At 39.9% G+C, this 18,875-nt stretch overlaps 3 protein-coding genes across 4 annotated transcripts; all 3 read right to left on the bottom strand.

The window, feature by feature from the left end:
- Positions 1–1,353: 1,353 nt before the first annotated feature.
- Positions 1,354–7,162, bottom strand: LOC137106648 (cystine/glutamate transporter-like). Its single transcript, XM_067490244.1, has 12 exons — positions 6,404–7,162; positions 5,795–5,921; positions 5,595–5,710; positions 5,164–5,289; positions 4,947–5,046; positions 4,401–4,445; positions 4,183–4,306; positions 3,989–4,092; positions 3,811–3,907; positions 2,923–3,072; positions 2,646–2,823; positions 1,354–1,867 (listed from the first exon to the last, which is right to left on the bottom strand). The coding sequence occupies exons 1-12, from the start codon at positions 6,597–6,599 to the stop codon at positions 1,803–1,805; spliced, it is 1,428 nt and encodes a 475-aa protein (XP_067346345.1). The 5' UTR covers positions 6,600–7,162; the 3' UTR covers positions 1,354–1,802.
- Positions 7,163–7,606: 444 nt separating this feature from the next.
- LOC137106647 (cystine/glutamate transporter-like) lies at positions 7,607–13,216 on the bottom strand. Of its 2 annotated transcripts, none has more exons than XM_067490243.1 (13): positions 13,110–13,216; positions 12,641–12,859; positions 11,969–12,095; positions 11,769–11,884; positions 11,527–11,652; positions 11,314–11,413; positions 10,548–10,592; positions 10,300–10,423; positions 9,907–10,010; positions 9,716–9,812; positions 8,868–9,017; positions 8,592–8,769; positions 7,607–8,361 (listed from the first exon to the last, which is right to left on the bottom strand). In XM_067490243.1, the coding sequence occupies exons 2-13, from the start codon at positions 12,834–12,836 to the stop codon at positions 8,297–8,299; spliced, it is 1,428 nt and encodes a 475-aa protein (XP_067346344.1). In that variant the 5' UTR covers positions 12,837–12,859; positions 13,110–13,216; the 3' UTR covers positions 7,607–8,296. The 2 variants fall into 2 exon arrangements, with proteins under 2 accessions (XP_067346344.1, XP_067346343.1); XM_067490242.1 differs by having other exon boundaries at positions 12,641–12,963; positions 13,110–13,189.
- Positions 13,217–14,283: 1,067 nt separating this feature from the next.
- LOC137106646 (cystine/glutamate transporter-like) lies at positions 14,284–18,813 on the bottom strand. Its single transcript, XM_067490240.1, has 12 exons — positions 18,553–18,813; positions 17,855–17,981; positions 17,670–17,785; positions 17,454–17,579; positions 17,151–17,250; positions 16,958–17,002; positions 16,745–16,868; positions 16,531–16,634; positions 16,334–16,430; positions 15,803–15,952; positions 15,525–15,702; positions 14,284–15,169 (listed from the first exon to the last, which is right to left on the bottom strand). Exons 1-12 carry the CDS (start codon positions 18,773–18,775, stop codon positions 15,105–15,107), a joined length of 1,455 nt encoding a protein of 484 aa, XP_067346341.1. The 5' UTR covers positions 18,776–18,813; the 3' UTR covers positions 14,284–15,104.
- Between the last annotated feature and the right edge of the window lie 62 nt (positions 18,814–18,875).

Raw genomic sequence — 18,875 nt, 5'->3', positions numbered from 1 at the left:
GCATACCCCTATTCCCACCCATAGAAGTGTAGTGGATGATAATGAAAAACTGCAGTTTGGCACTCAGACATAAGCAGCTCAGCATGACTGAGCATTGCAAACCACATTTACAAGCAACTAAAAGAGTGTCACTGTCAGCACGAGACAATTTTCCCAGTAACATGACTTTCAGAGAATGAATAACAGGAAAACAAGATGCCAAAGTCCAGGTTCGACCTCAGAGGGGAAGGGAAAGCTTGGACACACGGGAGTGGTGTGACGGACTGTTTTCTATACTTTCAGCAAATGATCAGTTTTCAAAGAGTTTTAACAAAGTATTGTATGTAAGTAAACATTGTAACAGTGCTCACACTACTGCAGGGTTACTTACCATCGGTAGTGGGCCAATGGACCATTACTGAAGAGCAGTGAGGGAGCCTAAAACCATTCTGGAAATTTTAGTCAGAGGGAAAAATTGGTAAATAATTGTAAATGTGTTCATTTAGTTTCGAACCTAAATTGATGAATATGCTTAATTTGATCCTAAATGCAACTTAATGTACAGCAAAACCGAATGACTTCCAATACTTTTGGAAAGCATTGGAAGAGTATGTACAGTCAAATTATGCCAAATTATGTCTTATGTATATTATTTTAATCTCTTTTATTTGTTCATTTAAAATTTGTCAAAATTAATGATGAATGAACCTCAGTCATCTAGTGTTTTCTTTGTAATGCTGTGTCCCGTCAGTTTCTCTGGGCTTAAAGCTACCATATGTATTTTTGTTTTTAAATAATTATTTTTAGTGAAAATCTGTGCCCAAACATATTTCTAAACCTTGTCAAACCTTCACATGTGGGTCCAGACAAGCCCACAACTGTGAGTGAGACTTGCTGATTCTAACCAATCGTAGGAGGTCAGTTAATCCTGTTTAGCTTCTTAAATCCCGATGGTGCCTTTGTTTTTTTAGCAGTGTACATCATATGTGTTTGGAATATGATCGTTATAATAATCTGATAACAAAGTATGTTTATTATTACTGAAAAAACTATAAAATCCTCTGTTAGTTTAGTTTAGTTTTGTAACCACAAAGTCATAAGGACCTACTTAGTAATCACTTAGTATGATGTGTTACATATGATTAATGGTGTTTGCTTATTAATTTCTCCGTCTGATGATGGCAGCCGGGCCTTCAGTTCTCTCGCTATGATAACAACAGGCAAAGTGTAACAGTGTTAAGGCAGAAGTATTCTTATCTATTTCAAGATTTAAAAAAATATATAGGTTCACTAAAAAAGGGACCAGGATGTCATAGATGCAACAGCACCACCCACAAGAAATGTTCTTCTTGCCCCATCCACAGTTCAGTTCTTCCACATACTAGTGGGGAATGTGAATTCCTTTTATTTCAGTAACTCTTCCACTGAGCTTTTATGAACCCATTGCTGCAGCTAGAGCCAAAATACCCAATGCCAAATAAGGCCTCAGAGTAGCTTAGTATAAGCAATAAAAATGTCCACAACAGTGTCCACTCGGTCAGTTTATTTTTATATATTTCACTTGACTGGCCACTGTATAGAGTTCAGTCCATGCTAAAACAATTCCGTCAATAATATTATTAAGATTGAATGACTACATCTGCATTCAGTGAAGCTTTCAAATTGCGATCTTGGGACATATCTGGATGCATATCATTAAAGTTCTTAAGTAACAGCTTAGATGCTGTTACTTAAGAACTTTAGTAAAAGGAAAAAGCTTCCAACACTTGTTGAAGTGGTATCCAGCCAGTCTTTGAGCAGTTTGTTTGATGCTGTGGGGGTCTTCAGTATGTCTGGACTTCTTGTTCAGTCACCTCCAGAAAGAGCTGCAGATGTATGCTGCAGTAGTCTGAGGATATAGAAGAAACTCAGAGTTAGAAGAAACTGAAAAATGGTTTCACGGCGGGATTTGAATCATTTTCAATTCCAATTGTTCAGCCAAAGAAGCCAGGAGACTGAGGTTAAAATAATAACCCACGCTGTAAATTCTAACCTTACTTTCAAAAAGAATGCAAACCAACTGCCTTGAAAAAAACAAATAACTGAAATCTTACTTTGTAGTGTAGTAAATAATTAACACATCTTAAAAAAACAGTGTACAGTACTTAATAAATTTGCCATTTATGACTTTCTACATTGGTCACATCTTCGTCAGTAATGGTTGGTTTACCTCACTCTTGAAATCGATACCCACTTTCACTACCCCTTCCATCTCCCCCATCTCTTCCTTCTCTGGCCTGCACAGGTTCTTGTGTGAATTAGCTGTAATTATCCAGTAAGTTTTCCCAGCAGACTAAGGTTCTTTTGTGAGTTGCTGCCTCCCACTGGTGTAACAATGTCATTGCCTTATTTGTTGCAACTGCCACTCCAATACTATAAATAAATAAGTTTGTTTAACCTGCAATTACCTCAAACGTGATGAAAACTAGTAAGAAGAAGAACTGTTGATAGTAAGTTAATTAAATAAAGTAATTACAGTTGGATTTTATGGTGAAGCATTAATATGTCAGAGGATTTGTTTCTATGATAAAGGTAGAATAAAGTCCAGGCTAAGCTTTGCACCAAAAGTGATTTTCTTATATACCTTTTACAGCAAAGACAAGTTATCAGACCTTATTATGACTTACCGTAGATGCATTTCAATCTCTTGGGAAGCTGAAAGCGATAAACAGTCAAAAAGTAAACTGGGACTCCAGTAAGTGTGAGAACACAGCTTTTCCCTGTGTTCCAGGGGTCTGAATACATAGACAGTCCGACAATGAAGAAGCAGACCACTGTGAAGCTGAGTCCGATGGCCAAGGGAACCTTTAAGATTTTAAAACAGAACAAAAATGTCAGTGTTTGGTCATTTTAGGAAACAAAAGGATAAAAGCTTTTTCGCACAGCAAACACTGCCACACTAACCTTGAAAGGCCTTGGGTGATGGGGGAAGCGATACCGATGGATGAGCATCCCCAGGGTTGTTAAGGAATAGAAGAACCAGCCAGCAAAAGAACCAAAGGTGATGAGTTCATATATCTCTCCAGTGATTATCATCAGCACCACCAGGGGGTACTGGACACACAGACAATACAGCTGTAACACGTGACATAAACTCTTTCTTAAAATTGGCCTAAATGGCAGTTTTATCTGAATGCCCGTCCCCTCAATCGTCAATCCATTTTTTTCCTCACCAACTTACCGGTTACAGCATACTCAATTAAAAATACCAGTCTTTGACTTTGCACAAATTCCAAACGTAACTGAAACTTATCCTCACTAATGCAAAGGGCTGATATTTGGTGCCACTACCCTGCATTCCTGTTGCTCAGGTAAAGCAAAAATGAAAGCAAGTTTAAAGGATCATCAGTTGGACAAACTGTAAATATCTGGTGTTTTACTGTGTGTTTCACCCTCCCAGAACAAACCTTCTTTTACTTGCACCTACCCGCTCATCACAAACCTCCAAGAGTATGCAAACTATCTAGTATACAGTAACCACTCCACGTTGATGATTGTTCATACAAACCAACCAAGTCTCTTCCACTACCTCATGATAGCAAAGTGGCAAAAGTTCACTGTACCAATGCAGCACTTAACTAACTTTGCCCCAGTCACACTTTGTTCCAATCAACAGCTTTTAACTGGAACTGGCTGCAAGCAAAGTTTTAAACACCCTGCTTTAGGCCTTGTCCTTTTATAACTCAGTTAACACAGAAAAACAATTAGGACACAGAAATTCCCTATATTGTCTATGCACGAGGTGCCATTGATATGGCTGACATTATTACAAAAGTGTATGAAGAACTTTACCTGTAGTAGAACAGCAGGTAAAGGTGTATGTCTGCGAATGTGAATCATGGAAAACAGTGGTGGCCATTGGCCCTCCCTGGCGCCCACAAACAGCATTCTGCAACAGAGACGGTACAATGTCTAAATTGAAATTGAACCATAAATATGAAATTCATTAAGGTGTCTGCCCACAGATTACCTTGTTGATCCAAAGAAGCTACCGTTCAGCCCTCCAAGGCAGGACAGAGCCACAAGGACGGGAATCACTAAAGCCAGTCCCTGGAGTGCACGGTTGGCAAACGTCTGCAGTAACACAGAAGCTGGCTCAGACCGACATTACAAAGTAAAATGGAAAATCTTTTCCCTCTCATCCCGATCAAGTGTAGCACTGACCACAGCCACAGCATCGGACATTAGCAGCTCCGCAGGAGTCATCATGGTGTAATAGGCCACATTAACGAGCACATAAAAGACTGTCACTGTCACCATGGAGAAGATTATTGCCAGTGGGATGTTTCTGACAAGATAAGATAGACACAAAAAGAGATTTAAGAGGAAACTTGACTTTTAGGAACTGGCTAACTGTAAACCATTTTTCAGCAGTTAATTACCTATTGGGATTTATGACCTCTTCTGTGACAAAGTTCAGATTTGCCCTGAAGGGCAAAAGAAAAGCTCGATCACACAGGGCTAAAGTTCTGTTTGTGGTTTGAGATTATTAGTAACCTTAGGAAATTATTCTGATGCCTTCACTTTCTGACTATTAATCTACACACAATCACCCATAATGACATAGTTTGTTTCTAAATGATGAGGAGTCTCTCAGCCCTTGCTGCTGAGAAGCCCCCCATAGCATGATGCTGCCTACAGCCCCCTCCATTGTCCTATAGATATTGCTTGAGAAACTCCAATAATGTTGATGTTCTTTCTAAACACTCTAGTAAAGTTTAATTGATGGGCTGTTACTGATGTTCTCCCTTCTGCCAGGTTCTATTGTCTCTGCGGAGGATGTCTGAAGCTCTGTTGAACAGTATGTACAGTTGCCTGTGCTTTAGTACACTGAGTCTAATCTGTTCAGTTTGCCTCAGACAGACCCCAGTCAGGTTCCAGACTCAACTCAATAAAAACTGAAGTATGCACAAAGCTGTGTTTCTTACCATCCAGCGTAGGCAAATAAACCATTATAGAAGGCCAGTGGCAACTTATCCAACGTTAATGATTCAACCTCAAAACCATTTTGTAAATTTTCTGACTGTCCTGGAAAGAAATGGTTACAGAGAAAGAAAGTAGATTAACCTAAAAACCAATCAAATTGCATCAGACAGGACCTGAGAGGACACCGGTGGTGCATCAGTGATTGTTGAGTTCTCCCACCTTTGACCAATGCGATGACACCAGGGACGACGATGAGGACCAGAGCAAACATCTTAATGAATGTTAATGTGACCTGAGTGCGAGAGGTCATGTTCACACTCCAGCAGTTCACTGCGACAACAAACGCTGCGGAGGCACAAAGACAAAAACCTGGTAAGAGAAACGTTAATGGCCACCCAATTAAAAATTAATGAGGGGGCCAAAACATTAGAAGCAACTTTTATTATAATGTGATGCAATACAACGCCACGTCCTCAATAATTTAAAAACTATTAGAGTTATAACCTTTCTGACTGTTTCAACTTAAAAACTGCGAAATTATAACATTTTAAAAGTAGCATTAATGGGGCCACATACAGTGAAGTGGCCAGTGACTGTACATGGACAGAGTAGTAACACTGGGCAGATGAATAACATAGGAAACCACTCACTAATTGCAAGGATGCTGACAAGTGTGACTAACAGTGTGGGAGCAGCACAGGGGGCAAAAAGGGGCTCCACCACGTAGCGACCAAAAGCCAGAGACACATAGGAAGCAGAAGACGGCCTGGAAAGGGAAAATATGTGTATTTTGTTTTAAGATTTGGCTTTCAGTCCATATTCATTTCATAAAGTCTAAACCAGAACAAACCTGATGAATAAAAACTCCACCCAGAGTCGCAAGAAGGCAGGCAGAGGTCCCAGTGTCTCCAGTAGATAAGTGTACTGACCCCCTGATTTGGTAAAACTGGTGCCCAGTTCAGCGTAACACAATGCTCCTAAAAAAACAAGCAGAAGAGCAAAAACATACAGTATATAATTTTATAAAAGCAGATCCAGTTGTTGACAGCTTTTAGAGAAAAACTTTGTTTATGATCAAATTGGTAACATTATCACACCAAAATAATGTCCCAAGCCCGGTAGAAATCAGGGAGGGTTGGCTCAGGAAGGGCATAAAAACTGTGCCAAATCAACATGCGGACAAAATGATCCACTGAGGCGACGCTGATCTCACGGGATAAAAGCCAAAAGGACAAAAAAGAGATAGTGGTAGAAAACTAAAGCCGTCAAAAACACTAAACAAATATAATAAAAAAATGAAGTGATAAATTATGATTATCTAAATTCTTCTGTCCATAGGTGATGGATTAACTAATACATATAAAACATATGGACTTCCTGTCATATTCCACATAACAATCAACACCCACTATAAATGCCTAATAAATACCAATGAACATTTAACGGTGAACTTTCTCACCAAACATTGAAAGGACTCCACACAGCGCCCACACCAGCAGGGAGAGCCCCATACTGCCGCTGTTCATCAGGACCCCCTTGGGAGCAATGAAGATCCCACTGCCCACCACCGTACCAATGATGAAGCAAACAGCAGGCAGCAGGCTGATCTCTCTCCTGAGGTGAACCACCTCGTCTTCTGTCTTCTCTTTCTTCATTCAGTGTCTTTGAGGGTCTCTAGTATGTCTGATCTTTTTTGTTAAATCACCTCCAGAAGCATCTGCATAGTCTGGGAATGAAGAAGAGAACTAAAGGTATATAAAGCTGTGACGTTTTTCACCTCATAATTTCAGCGATATAAACCAGGTGAATGGAGTTGCAATAACAACTCAGGGTTAATATGTCAAAGAATTAGTACTAACTTGAATTAACAAAGTTAGGATAAACAGTACAGAGTACGGTTTAGTGACATGTAAGCTAAGGGGTTTGCACAATATCTACTGCCATGATAAGCTAAAGAGGTTTCCCATATGCTGTAAAAACGAACAATAAAGCATTGTACTAGTGCTCGGACTACAGTGGTGTTACTTACGGTACCGTTCCACTGTGGGCAAACCACAATATAGAATAAAGTCCAATATAAAAATTCCGTTGCAGCCTGTGCAGTGTTAATGAGTCAACCTCAAAACTATTCTGTAAAACTTTTCCTGATTTAAAAGAGATACAGGGATAACTGAATTTCATTTACAGCACTTGGTTACGTCCTCTCATCTTTGGCCAATGTGACGACACCTGGAACGACGACGAGGCCCAAGACAAACAAAAAAGTGTGAGACGCCATAGTCACACTCCAGCCTTTCACTACTACAACAGACGCTACAGAGACACAAGCAAACACCTGTTTTTTTTTTTAAACTAAAGTAAACGGATCTGTATTTTTACAATGTGAATGTTAAAAAGAGTGTACTGATGATGTGGGTAAAAAAGGGGAATAAAACCACTTCTTAACACTGTGGGATTTAACTAATTGCTTTGATTTCTACAGTAAAATTTTGCAGAACCTTTTTAATAAGTTTATAGTGTATTATATTATATTTACTCTACATGTGGTGTCCGTAGTCATTACATCTTGATGACTCCACCCTGTTCCCACCTCCCACCTTAACAAGCCAATCCAGGCCAGGGTGGAACAAACACCATACTCTGCAGGATATAACTGGGTTCTCTAGCCACTTTTATTCAGACTGAAGAAGCTTATTGGTAGCGAAACATTTCTAACTAAGAAGAAACAAGTCAAGTTAATATGATTCAATATTCGAGTAGTCTCATTAATTAAACACAGTTTTGAGAAGACTTTATTGTTAATTGCTGTAAATTCAACAGTCAACTCATTACTATGAAGGTGCAGCTCAGCTTCACAGGGTATAGCAGAGCAGGGAGAAGGGAGGTTGGGAGGATGCAACTGCTTGCTCGAGTTACAAAGGTTTGTTGGTTATTCGTTCTTACACCACCTGCCCTGCCTGAGCAGGGAAAAAAGTCAGCACTATTTCAAGCTTTAGCAAATAATCGCAGCAGTCCAAGGCTTTACACATTTCTGTGTTGTACTGTTTGAATTTGTGCACATGCTCTTAAATGTGTGTACAGTTTGAAAGCTGTGTCTTTGGGGGGAAATAAGGTCAGGATGTTGGAGTTGCAGCTGCACCGTCAGCAGGGGGCTACTTTCAACAAAATCAAACATTATCATCTTGTGACATCTAAAACTCACTTTTACAATTTATTAATTGGTCAGTGGTTAATGGTTAATAAGTGGCTCCTGTTTTACATCAAATTACGACCTTCAAAGATCAATCAGGTGTGAGAGCAGTCTAATATGTTAGCAAGTCTTTCAGCAGATTGTTTGATGGTCTCGGGGTCTTCAGTATGTCTGGATTTCTTGTTGAACCACCTCCAGAAGGATCTGCAGTTGCCTGCTGTAGTAGTCTGGGGATGTAGAAGAGATTTAGAGTTATATAAAATTGAAAAGGCTAATCCAAACCCCCAGTCATAGAAGTTAGGAGTCAGAGGTTAAAATAACCCAGAGTTAATGTGTCAGAGAATGTGTTCCTATAATATTTCACTAAGTTATATTAAAATCCAGGCTAAGCTTTGTAATAATTGTCCTATAAAACGTTTACAGTGAAAACAAGTTGGCTGATCTTGATATAACTTACTGAAGATGCTTTTCAATTTATTGGGAAGCTGAAAGCGATAAACAGTCAAAAAGTAAACTGGGACTCCAGTAAGTGTTAGAACACAGCTTTTCCCTGTGTTCCAGGGGTCTGAATACATAGAAAGTCCGACAATGAAGAAGCAGACCACTGTGAAGCTGAGTCCGATGGCCAAGGGAACCTTTAGATTTTAAAACAGAACAAAAATGTCAGTGTTTGGTCATCTTAGGAAACAGAAGGATAAAAGCTGTTTTGCACAGCAAACACTGCCACACTAACCTTGAAAGGCCTTGGGTGATGGGGGAAGCGATACCGATGGATGAGCATCCCCAGGGTTGTTAAGGAATAGAAGAACCAGCCAGCAAAAGAACCAAAGGTGACGAGTTCATATATCTCTCCAGTGATTATCATCAGCACCACCAAAGGGTACTGGACACACAGACAATACAGCTGTAATAATCTCCAGGTACTCTGGTTTTCCCCCACAGTCCAGAGATATGCACATTAGGTGAATGTATCTTCTAAAGCTTAGCTTAACAAGAAAAAAGTCTTGTTTAATGGGACACTGGCAGTTTTATGTGATTGCCAGCCCTGTCAATTTTCCAACAATTATTTCTCCTTACCAACTTACCAGTTATACCATACTTAAGGAAAAATACCATATTTTGCCCTTGCAACCATTTCAAACATCCTTGAAATCTATCTTCTCTAATGCAAAGAGCAGATATTTGTTGGAACTATCTTGCCTTGATTTTGCCCAGGTTACGCTATAGCGAACGGCCCAAATAGCTGAATAGGCAAATACATCAGAAAGCAACGGCTGCACTATTGTCCAACCACCGTTACTGTCTTTAAACCAGCCATTAGCCACTATAAAGCAACACAATGCCTGTCTTACTGACAACATATGAAACTAAAACAATAAATTAATAATATGTGAGGATGAGAATTCAATGAAATATAAAGGCTCATCAGTTGGACACCCTGTAAATATCCCTGAGTCAGCGGTGTGTTTCAGCATCCCAGAACCACCTTTGTTTTACTTGCACCCACACACTCATTACAACTTATAAAATAAGAAATGGCGGCTTATGTTATATTGCTTGAGTATGTATACAGTGCTTTACCTGTAGAAGAATAGCAGGTAAAGGTATATGTCTGCGGACATGAATCATGGAAAAGATTGGTGGCCATTGGCCCTCCCGGGCTCCCACAAACAGCATTCTGCAACAAGGACAGTATGACTTCTAAATGAGAGCCCTTAGTTGAGTTTAAGCATTAATGTGAAAAACTTTATTCTTTGTGCACCACAGATTACCTTGTTGATCCAAAGAAGCTACCGTTCAGCCCTCCAAGGCAGGACAGAGCCACAAGGACGGGAATCACTAAAGCCAGTCCCTGGAGTGCACGGTTGGCAAACGTCTGCAGTAACACAGAAGCTGGCTCAGACCAACATTACAAAGTAAAATAGCCCAGCCCCAATTCCAAAGAAGTTGGCACAATGTGTAAAACCTAGTTAAAAGAAGAAGGCAGTGATTTGCAAATCTCATCAAGCCATGTTTTATTCGAAATATAACACAAACAACATATGTTGAAACTGAGAAATGTTACCATTTCATAGAAAATATTAGCTAATTGTGAATTTGATGGCAGCAACACATCTCAAAAAAGTGTCTGTAAACATCATAGTACTGTACAGTGTAGCACTGACCACAGCCACAGCATCGGACATTAGCAGCTCAGCAGGAGACATCATGGTGTAATAGGCCACATTAACGAGCACATAAAAGACTGTCACTGTCACCATGGAGAAGATTATTGCCAGTGGGATGTTTCTGACAAGACAAAATACACACAAAGGTTTAAAAGGCAACTTGCATTTTAGAAAAACTAAATAGCTAAATTATTATAGTTTTAAACTTTTAAATAATTATAACACATTTTTCAGAAGTTAAATACCTATTTGGGTTTATGACTTCTTCTGTGACAAAGTTCAGATTAGCCCTGAGGAAAACAGAAAACCTCGATGAGGCAGGGATTTGACTGTGTGGTCTTTCTGTTTGGACTTTGCATGTTCTTCCCATGGATTTTTGGGCTTCCTCCAGGTACTCTGGCTTCCTCCCACAGTCCAAAGACATTCATGTTAGGTTAATAGGTGACTAAATTGCCCATAGGTGAGAATTTTAGTGAATGGTTGTCTGTCTGTGAATGTCTGTGAACGTCCAAGCAAGACAGTCTGACCATCCTACTTTTTAAATTATGTTGTGCCTGCTCTACACGCTGACCCACTGAAATTAAGCGGAGTATGTCCCGTGACGATACTTCTGACTCAGACAATCTCCTGCTTTGTGTTACAGGTGTCAAACGACAACTCCGGACAATGTCTGGACAATCAGTTCCAGCAAGTTCATAAGTGAAACAGTCTTATGAAGACTCCCAGTGGCTCCAAACTTCTTCTGTTTCATAATTATTAGGATCACTATGCTCCTGTGGATCCTGATCTGTGCCTCACCACAAATGGTTAAAGATGAGCACTAGAGAAAGTCCTTTGTATTTCAAGGCTTATTTTTTGTTTTTACATAAAGTGGCAATAGTTGGATGTTATATATAGTGGTACCTTTCTTAACAATGTCCATCAGGTCATTTTGCCTAAGGTAGAGACCCCAGGAAGATTCTACGGTCAACTGAAGAAAAATTAAAACAAGCAAACTGCGCCTTTACTTACCATCCACTGTAGGCAAATAGACCATTATAGAAGGCCAGTGGCAACCTCTCCAATGTTATGGAGTCAACCTCAAAACCATTTTGTAAATGTTCTGTCTTTCCTGGAAAAATAGATCCATAAAGAGAGAAAGTAACTTAAAAAAATCAGAAATCAAATTGTATCTGACAGCACCTGAGAGGACACAGGTTGTCTGCAATTGTTGTGTTCTCCCACCTTTGACTAATGCGATGACACCAGGGACGATGATGAGGACCAGAGCAAAAATCTTAATGAATGTTAATGCGACCTGAGTGCGAGAGGTCATGTTTACACTCCAGCAGTTCACTGCGACAACAAATGCTGCAGAGGCACAAAGACAAAAACCTGCTAAAACAAAGGTTTATGAAACCGCACTGACACACAGAATAGTAAAATGCCATTGTGGGCAGATAATTAAGATATTAAATGCAACTCACTAAATGCAAGGATGCTGACAACTGTGATTAGCTCTTTCGGAGCAGCACACGGTGCAAAAAATGGTTCCACCACATAGCGACCAAAACCCAGAGACACATAGGCATCTGAAGACGGCCTGGAAAGGGAAAATGTATTTTTTATTTAATGAGACTTGGCTTTAAGTCCATTTTCATTTCATAAAGTCTAAACCAGAACTAACTTAAAGAATAGGACGTCCACCCAGAGTCGTAAGAAGGCAGGCAGAGGTCCCAGTGTCTCCAGTAGATAAGTGTACTGACCCCCTGATTTTGTAAAACTGGTGCCCAGTTCAGCGTAACACAACCCTCCTTGTGAAACAAGAGCAGATCTTTGGAAAGATCACATACAATATAAAACGTAATAAAAGCACTTTCAATTGTTGTAGTTCCATAGAAAATGTATGATTCTTTATGATCAAAGTAGGAATATTAATATCACACTAATATAATAATAGAAAACAAAGCGCCCCTGGGGATAAAATGTTCACAAAATAATACAATTCAAGATTATTTTAATTTCTTTGTCTATAGATCATGTATCTATATAGATCTATATAGATAAAATGATACATACATGACTTCCTGTCATATTCCACCCACTATAAATGCCTATAAAAGCCAAAAGGACAAAAAAGAGATAGTGGTAGAAAACTAAAGCCGTCAAAAACACTAAACAAATATAATAAAAAAATGAAGTGATAAATTATGATTATCTAAATTCTTCTGTCCATAGGTGATGGATTAACTAATACATATAAAACATGTGGACTTCCTGTCATATTCCACCTAACAATCAACACCCACTATAAATGCCTAATAAATACCAATGAACATTTAACGGTGAACTTTCTCACCAAACATTGAAAGGACTCCACACAGCGCCCACACCAGCAGGGAGAGCCCCACACTGCCGCTGTTCACCAGGACTCCCTTGGGAGCAATAAAGATCCCACTGCCCACCACCGTACCGATGATGAAGCACACAGCAGGCAGTAAACCAATCTTTCTCCGAAGGTGAACCAGCTCATCATCTGTCTTCTCTTTCTTCATCTGTGTCTATATCCTAAAATTCTCTTTGCATCAAAACAGACAGTTTCATCTCAGGGTTTGTTCAGGTTGTATCTACGTGGTTTCCAGTAGAACTATGTATAGTTTTGGCTTCTCCAGTAAGTCGGTGCTGCAGTAAATGTTAACCAGTAGTTAACAAGTTATTTTTTTTTCTCACCATTAATAAAACACTCTACAACATCAAATGGGTTGTAAATATTATTAATTTCTAACAATAATACCAATAGACTGACTAGTAAATGAAAACACACTCACTGGATGCAAGAACAAATTGTCAGAATCCCTCGGAGTTTGCTTTAGTTTTGTTCTTCGATTTTTTTTTCCTCTGATCTGGTTTTTACACATTACACAATCTTTAGTTCACACACCTCTCTCTCTCTCTCTCTCTCTCTCTCTCTCTCTCTCTCTCTCTCTCTCTCTCACTCAGCTCACCTATTTCTTTGTTCATTTTTCCTCTTCTCCGCCTGACACACCTGTATCACATTTAGCACTGGTCACTGCTCTACTTAAGGTCCTTGGCTGCAGTCTCTCTTTGATGGAATGTCAAACTTTTCATGCTCTGTGTCACTTGGCTGCACCACGGCTTCTACAGCTCATCTCCATCTTTGCTCTGTCCTTTGTTTAGCTCTGTTCATGTGGTAACTTTGTCACTGTTTTACTGGTCACCATTAAAGATTTAAAGATTTTCTTATTGCCTCCATGTCATTGCTACTGGTAACATGTCCCTATGTTTACCTGCAAATTACTAACCTGTTAACCTCTTTAAGAGAATGACACATGAAACCTGTTTTGTCCTTTTTTTCTGAATTTTTAAGATAATAGTGAAAACCCATTCATGGGAACATGCCTCCGTGCAAGGGGAAAGCCATGTACCCCCAAAGCTCCGAAGCCATTAGCATCCTCAAGCCCCAGTCAGCCAGCCTTTGTAAGCTCCACATCATTAGCTTTCCCAGACCCCATTCTTTCAGTCTTTCATCACAACGCTTACACAACATTATAGCCAATCCTCAGTCATATCCACATTTGGTGGACTCACAATGTTGTCACCGAACTTGCTATGAACCCTAAACACCAAAGACAATGTCCTGTTATTGTGCAGTTATTTCAGGGCCTTTTGACCTCCATCCAAACCTCCAGTGACCCAGATCCTCATCATCCTAAAGGGATCGGCCAGTGCAGAACCCCTCTTCCCTACTGAGGGGTTCTGCCTCTGATGGCCCTCGAGAGAGAGAGAGAGAGAGAGAGAGAGAGAGAGAGAGAGAGAGAGAGAGAGAGAGAGAGAGAGAGAGAGAAAGAGAAAGAGAGAGAGAGAGAGAAAGAGAGAGAGAGAGAGAGAGAGACAGAGAGAGAGAGAGAGAGAGAGAAAGAAATAGAGAGAGCGAGAGAGACTGAGAGGCTGAAATCAAAATGAGAGGCCACACAAAAAGTGTATTGTGCAGAGTAATTTACTGAATAAAAGAATATTGTCGGTAACAACAGCTTCAACATTATCATTTGTTTTAGTCTATCGATGCATTTTGAAATGTTTTATTAAATATGTAAAAGGTTTGAAAATGATAACTGTGATAATTAGTGACTTTGAGTCGTTTGTGTATACATTTTGAACAACCTTACTTCACAGTCCCATTTATGATGTGGTTGTTTAAACAATTATCAGCTGTCAAATTTGGAAATAGAGATTTACTAAAGCGACAGCATTTGCCAGTGTTTGAAAAGAATCAGGTTTCTTCATTCCAAATGTATTTATGTATTTAGTTATTTATTTTTCTTCACAATTTCTGCCTTGTAGTGTTTGAATGTGTGCGCATGCTCTCAAAGACGTCTCATTTGGGGAAAAAGGTCAGAGTGGTGGAGCTGCAGCTGCACCTTCAGCAGGAGGGCTACTTTCAGCCAGGTTTCATGCACAGCTGGCTACAGTCGGACACCAAATACCCCCTGCAAAGATCAATCAGCTTTCAGAGCAGTCTAGTAAGAGCAGCACCAGAAAACAAAAAATGTCCACTCTAGGGACCTTTCACACGACTGACTATGTATGGAGTTCAACTGGAAGGTTTCTTTAAACAAGATTTTATTAGGTGTGTATGACCGCAGCTGGTGTGAGCACACCTCAAATTCGGATGTCAGAGATCATCTGCATTCAAAGTCAAATCAGTATTTTGATGCTTCAGCAAACATTCTTTTGCAACAACAGAAAGTTACCACGTGTTAAACAACAAAACAGTTGTTAACTTGGTTTCCCAAATAAAGTCCTCAGTATGTCTGTACTTCCTGTTGAGTCACCTCTAGAAGGATCTGCAGATGAACGCTGCAGTAGTCTGGGGATGTAGAAGAGAATCAATTATAGAGAGCTGAGAAAGCTTTTCATAGGGGCCTAATCAGGCCCTTAACCTAATCTAAGCTAGAAGCCAGTTAAAAAAAAAAACAAAAAAACAATAAACTAGCATTAATATGTCAGTGAATTAACACAAGAAGATGCTCTCTTACTTAGAATGAAAATTAGTTTTAATACGCTTGCATTAAAAGCACATTTCCAGTATAGTTTGTGCTTATGTTGTAGTCTTACCTCTTTTTTTAAACTGGAAAATGTGCTATACTGAAATATTAATTTATAAATCACTTTAACATTAAACTTTCGATTAGAACAAGTTGTCAGATCTTGTCGTGACTCACTAAAGATGTGTTTCAATCTATTGGGCAGGTGAAAGCGATAAACAGTCAAATAGTAAACTGGGACTCCGGTAAGTGTGAAAGCACAGCTTCTTCCTGTGTTCCAGGGGTCTGAATACAGAGACACGCCCACGATGAAGAAGGACACCACTGTGAAGATGACAGCAATGGCCAACGGCACCTTTAGAGTAATAAACAGTACAAATATAACAGTGTTTGATTATTATAGGGCACAGAAAAATAAAACGTTTTTTTTTGCACGGCAACTATGCCACGCTAACCTTAAAAGGTCTTGGATGAAGGGGGGAGCGATACCGATGAATAAGCATCCCCAGGGTTGCCAAGGCGATGAAGAACCAGCGAGCAAAGGACGCAAAGTTGATGAGCTGGTAGATCTCTCCATTGATTAACATCAGCAACACCAAAGGGTACTGGAGACAGACAGTACAGCTGTAACAGTTACCACTGTTCCCATCCAGCTTTGTTATCAACCTGGGACATTTGGATATTATCATGTAGTAGATAGTAAAACATATTTGGACATTTTTTTTTCTATCATATACTTGGCACTAGTAAAGATCATCATTCTAATAATGGTTATCAATGAAATGTATTTCTGGATAAATACAGTGCCCTCGAAAAGTACTGTAACTGCAAGGCCAATTCATTTGTGCTCCAAAAGATAAATATGTGATGCTTTTATGTGATGGTATTTACACATATATAAACAGTCTTGAACGTATCACCTTTTGTTTCAGTATCAGCAACATATACCTGGCACACATATACTGTTTGTGTAGAAAGTACCTCACCTGTAGCAGCACAGCAGGTAAAGGTGTTCGTCTGTGGATGTGAATCATAGAAAAGATCGGTGGCCAGTGGCCCTCCCGAGCTCCCACAAACAGCATCCTGCAACAGGGACAGTATCACTTCCAAATAAGAGCCCGTAGTTGAGTTAAAGCATACTTTTGAAATAGAAATATTAATATTGTTTCTTGGCCCCTATTACCTCGGTGATCCAAAGAAGCCGCCGTTCAGTGCTCCAAGGCAGGACAGAGCCACAAGAATGGGAATTACAGGGGCCAGTCCCTGGAGAGCACGGTTGGCAAACGTCTGCAGAGACACAGGTTCTGGATCAGACCAACACTCCGACATAAATTAGAAAATCGTTTCACTCTGATCCTGGTTTCTGCTTTCAGAGTACTGCACAGTGTAGCACTGACCACAGCCACAGCATCGGACATTAGCAGCTCAGCAGGAGACATCATGGTGTAATAGGCCACATTAACGAGCACATACAACACTGTCACTGTCACCATGGAGAAGATTAATGCCAATGGGATATTTCTGATAAGACAAATTACACACAAAAAGAGATTTAATAGGAAACTTTTAGAAACTGATTAACTGGAGAACAAATATCACGAGTTAAATACCTATTTGGGTTTATGACCTCTTCTGTGACAAAGTTCAGATAAAACCTGAAGGAACAAGCTCAAACACACAAGAAAGAATCAGGTCTCAGTGAGTGTTGGAATGTACAGTATCTTGAGTTTTCTCATTATGTAAAAATCTGTGAAAACATTTTCCTTATGTGAACAATAAATCATAGTGCTTGCGAATGCTTACCATCCACCGTAGGCATATAAACCATTATAGAAGGCAAGTGGCAACTTATCCAGTGTTATTGATTCAACCTCAAAACCATTCTGGAAATGTTTTGTCTCTCCTGGAAGACAGAGAGTGAGAGCAGAGAAAGGGAAGCCTAATATAATCAACAACTGAATCCAACTTGACAGGATCCACCTGTATTCTCTTAATGAGTCAACTACCCAACCATCCTGTAAATTTACAGGATTTCTTTTCTAGAAAAACAACTGCACTGGATCTTGAGTCCGTTTGACGGGACCTGAGTAACAATTGTTCTCCCACCTTTAACCAGTTCGATGACACCAGGGATGATGATGAGGACCAGAGCAAACATCTTAATGAATGTTAATGTGACCTGAGTGCGAGAAGCCATGGTGACACTCCAGCAGTTCACTGCGACAACAAACGCTGCGGAGAACAAACACCTTGTTAAAGGAAGGACATCCAGAGCAGTGAAACAGCATTAAAGGCAGAAGCAGGAAGTATAAAACCACTCACTCACTCCGAGGAGGCTGACAACTTTGATTAACGCTGGGGGAGCAACGCAGGGTGCAAAAAACGGTTCCACCACATAGCGACCGAAAGCCAGAGATACATAGGAAGCCACTGCAGGCCTGGAGATGGAAAGTATGTTAGGTTCTGTTCATTTGGCTTTAAGTCAATTTATCCAAAACAAAACTAACCTGATGAATAAAAACTCCACCCAGAGTCGCAAGAAGGCAGGCAGAGGCCCCAGTGTCTCCAGTAGATAAGTGTAGTGGCCCCCCGATTTGGTAAAACTGGTGCCTAGTTCAGCGTAACACAATGCTCCTAATGAAGCAAGCAGAAGAGCAACACTTTGGAAAAATAACAACATATAAAAGTGCACATTCCTAAAGAAAAATCAACATTTGCCCTAAAACTAGGAACATTAGTATGTCAGCAACAGAATTCTTAGTAATCTGTAATGTTTATACAGATAGTGCTATTGCTTAATATCTGTTCTGTTGTTAACAGCCATTATGTGATACATATCTGCTGGAGCAGTTACTGCATCAGTGCAGTAACTAACAGTGTGACTCACAGCTCATGTTCTGCATATGGTGTGAAATATTTTATATTTTATTTTACTGTTGGATTTGTGTATTGACTGATTTAAATATATATGCTGCACTAGTTCACCTTCTTATGTTTAAGAAGACAAGTTTTAATATTGCGTGAACCTGATTTCTATAACGTCTGGAGTGTGTTACAGTAACTGAATAATCAGTCAAAAAACACCTCTATCAAAAACTATGATTTACTGTGATCTATAATGAGTTTTTCATAAATAACAAGATAAAATACATTTTTTCCCCCACCATGACAAACCACAGGTATACAAGACTATGAGTGTTCTCACCAAACAATGAGAGGACTCCACACAGCGCCCACACCAGCAGGGAGAGCCCCACACTGCCACTGTTCATCAGGACCCCCTTAGGAGCAATGAAGATCCCACTGCCCACAACCGTACCAATGATGAAGCACACAGCAGGCAGCAAGCCGATCTCTCTCCTGAGGTGAACCACCTCATATTTCTCCTTCTTTCCATGTTCCCCTTTCTTCGCCTGTGTCACGTTCATTTCTCTGTTTTTTGAGTTTTAGAATGAGGCAACACTGCTCACAACATGGCCCTGTTTTCTCCCCTCCCAACTTGCCCTACATGATTTACTCCCCTCATTG

The sequence above is a fragment of the Channa argus genome, chromosome 21 (assembly GCF_033026475.1).
Source record: "Channa argus isolate prfri chromosome 21, Channa argus male v1.0, whole genome shotgun sequence".
NCBI lineage: Eukaryota > Metazoa > Chordata > Actinopteri > Anabantiformes > Channidae > Channa > Channa argus.
Note: the sequence above shows the minus strand (reverse complement) of the source record. Positions and strands in the feature narration are given on the sequence as shown.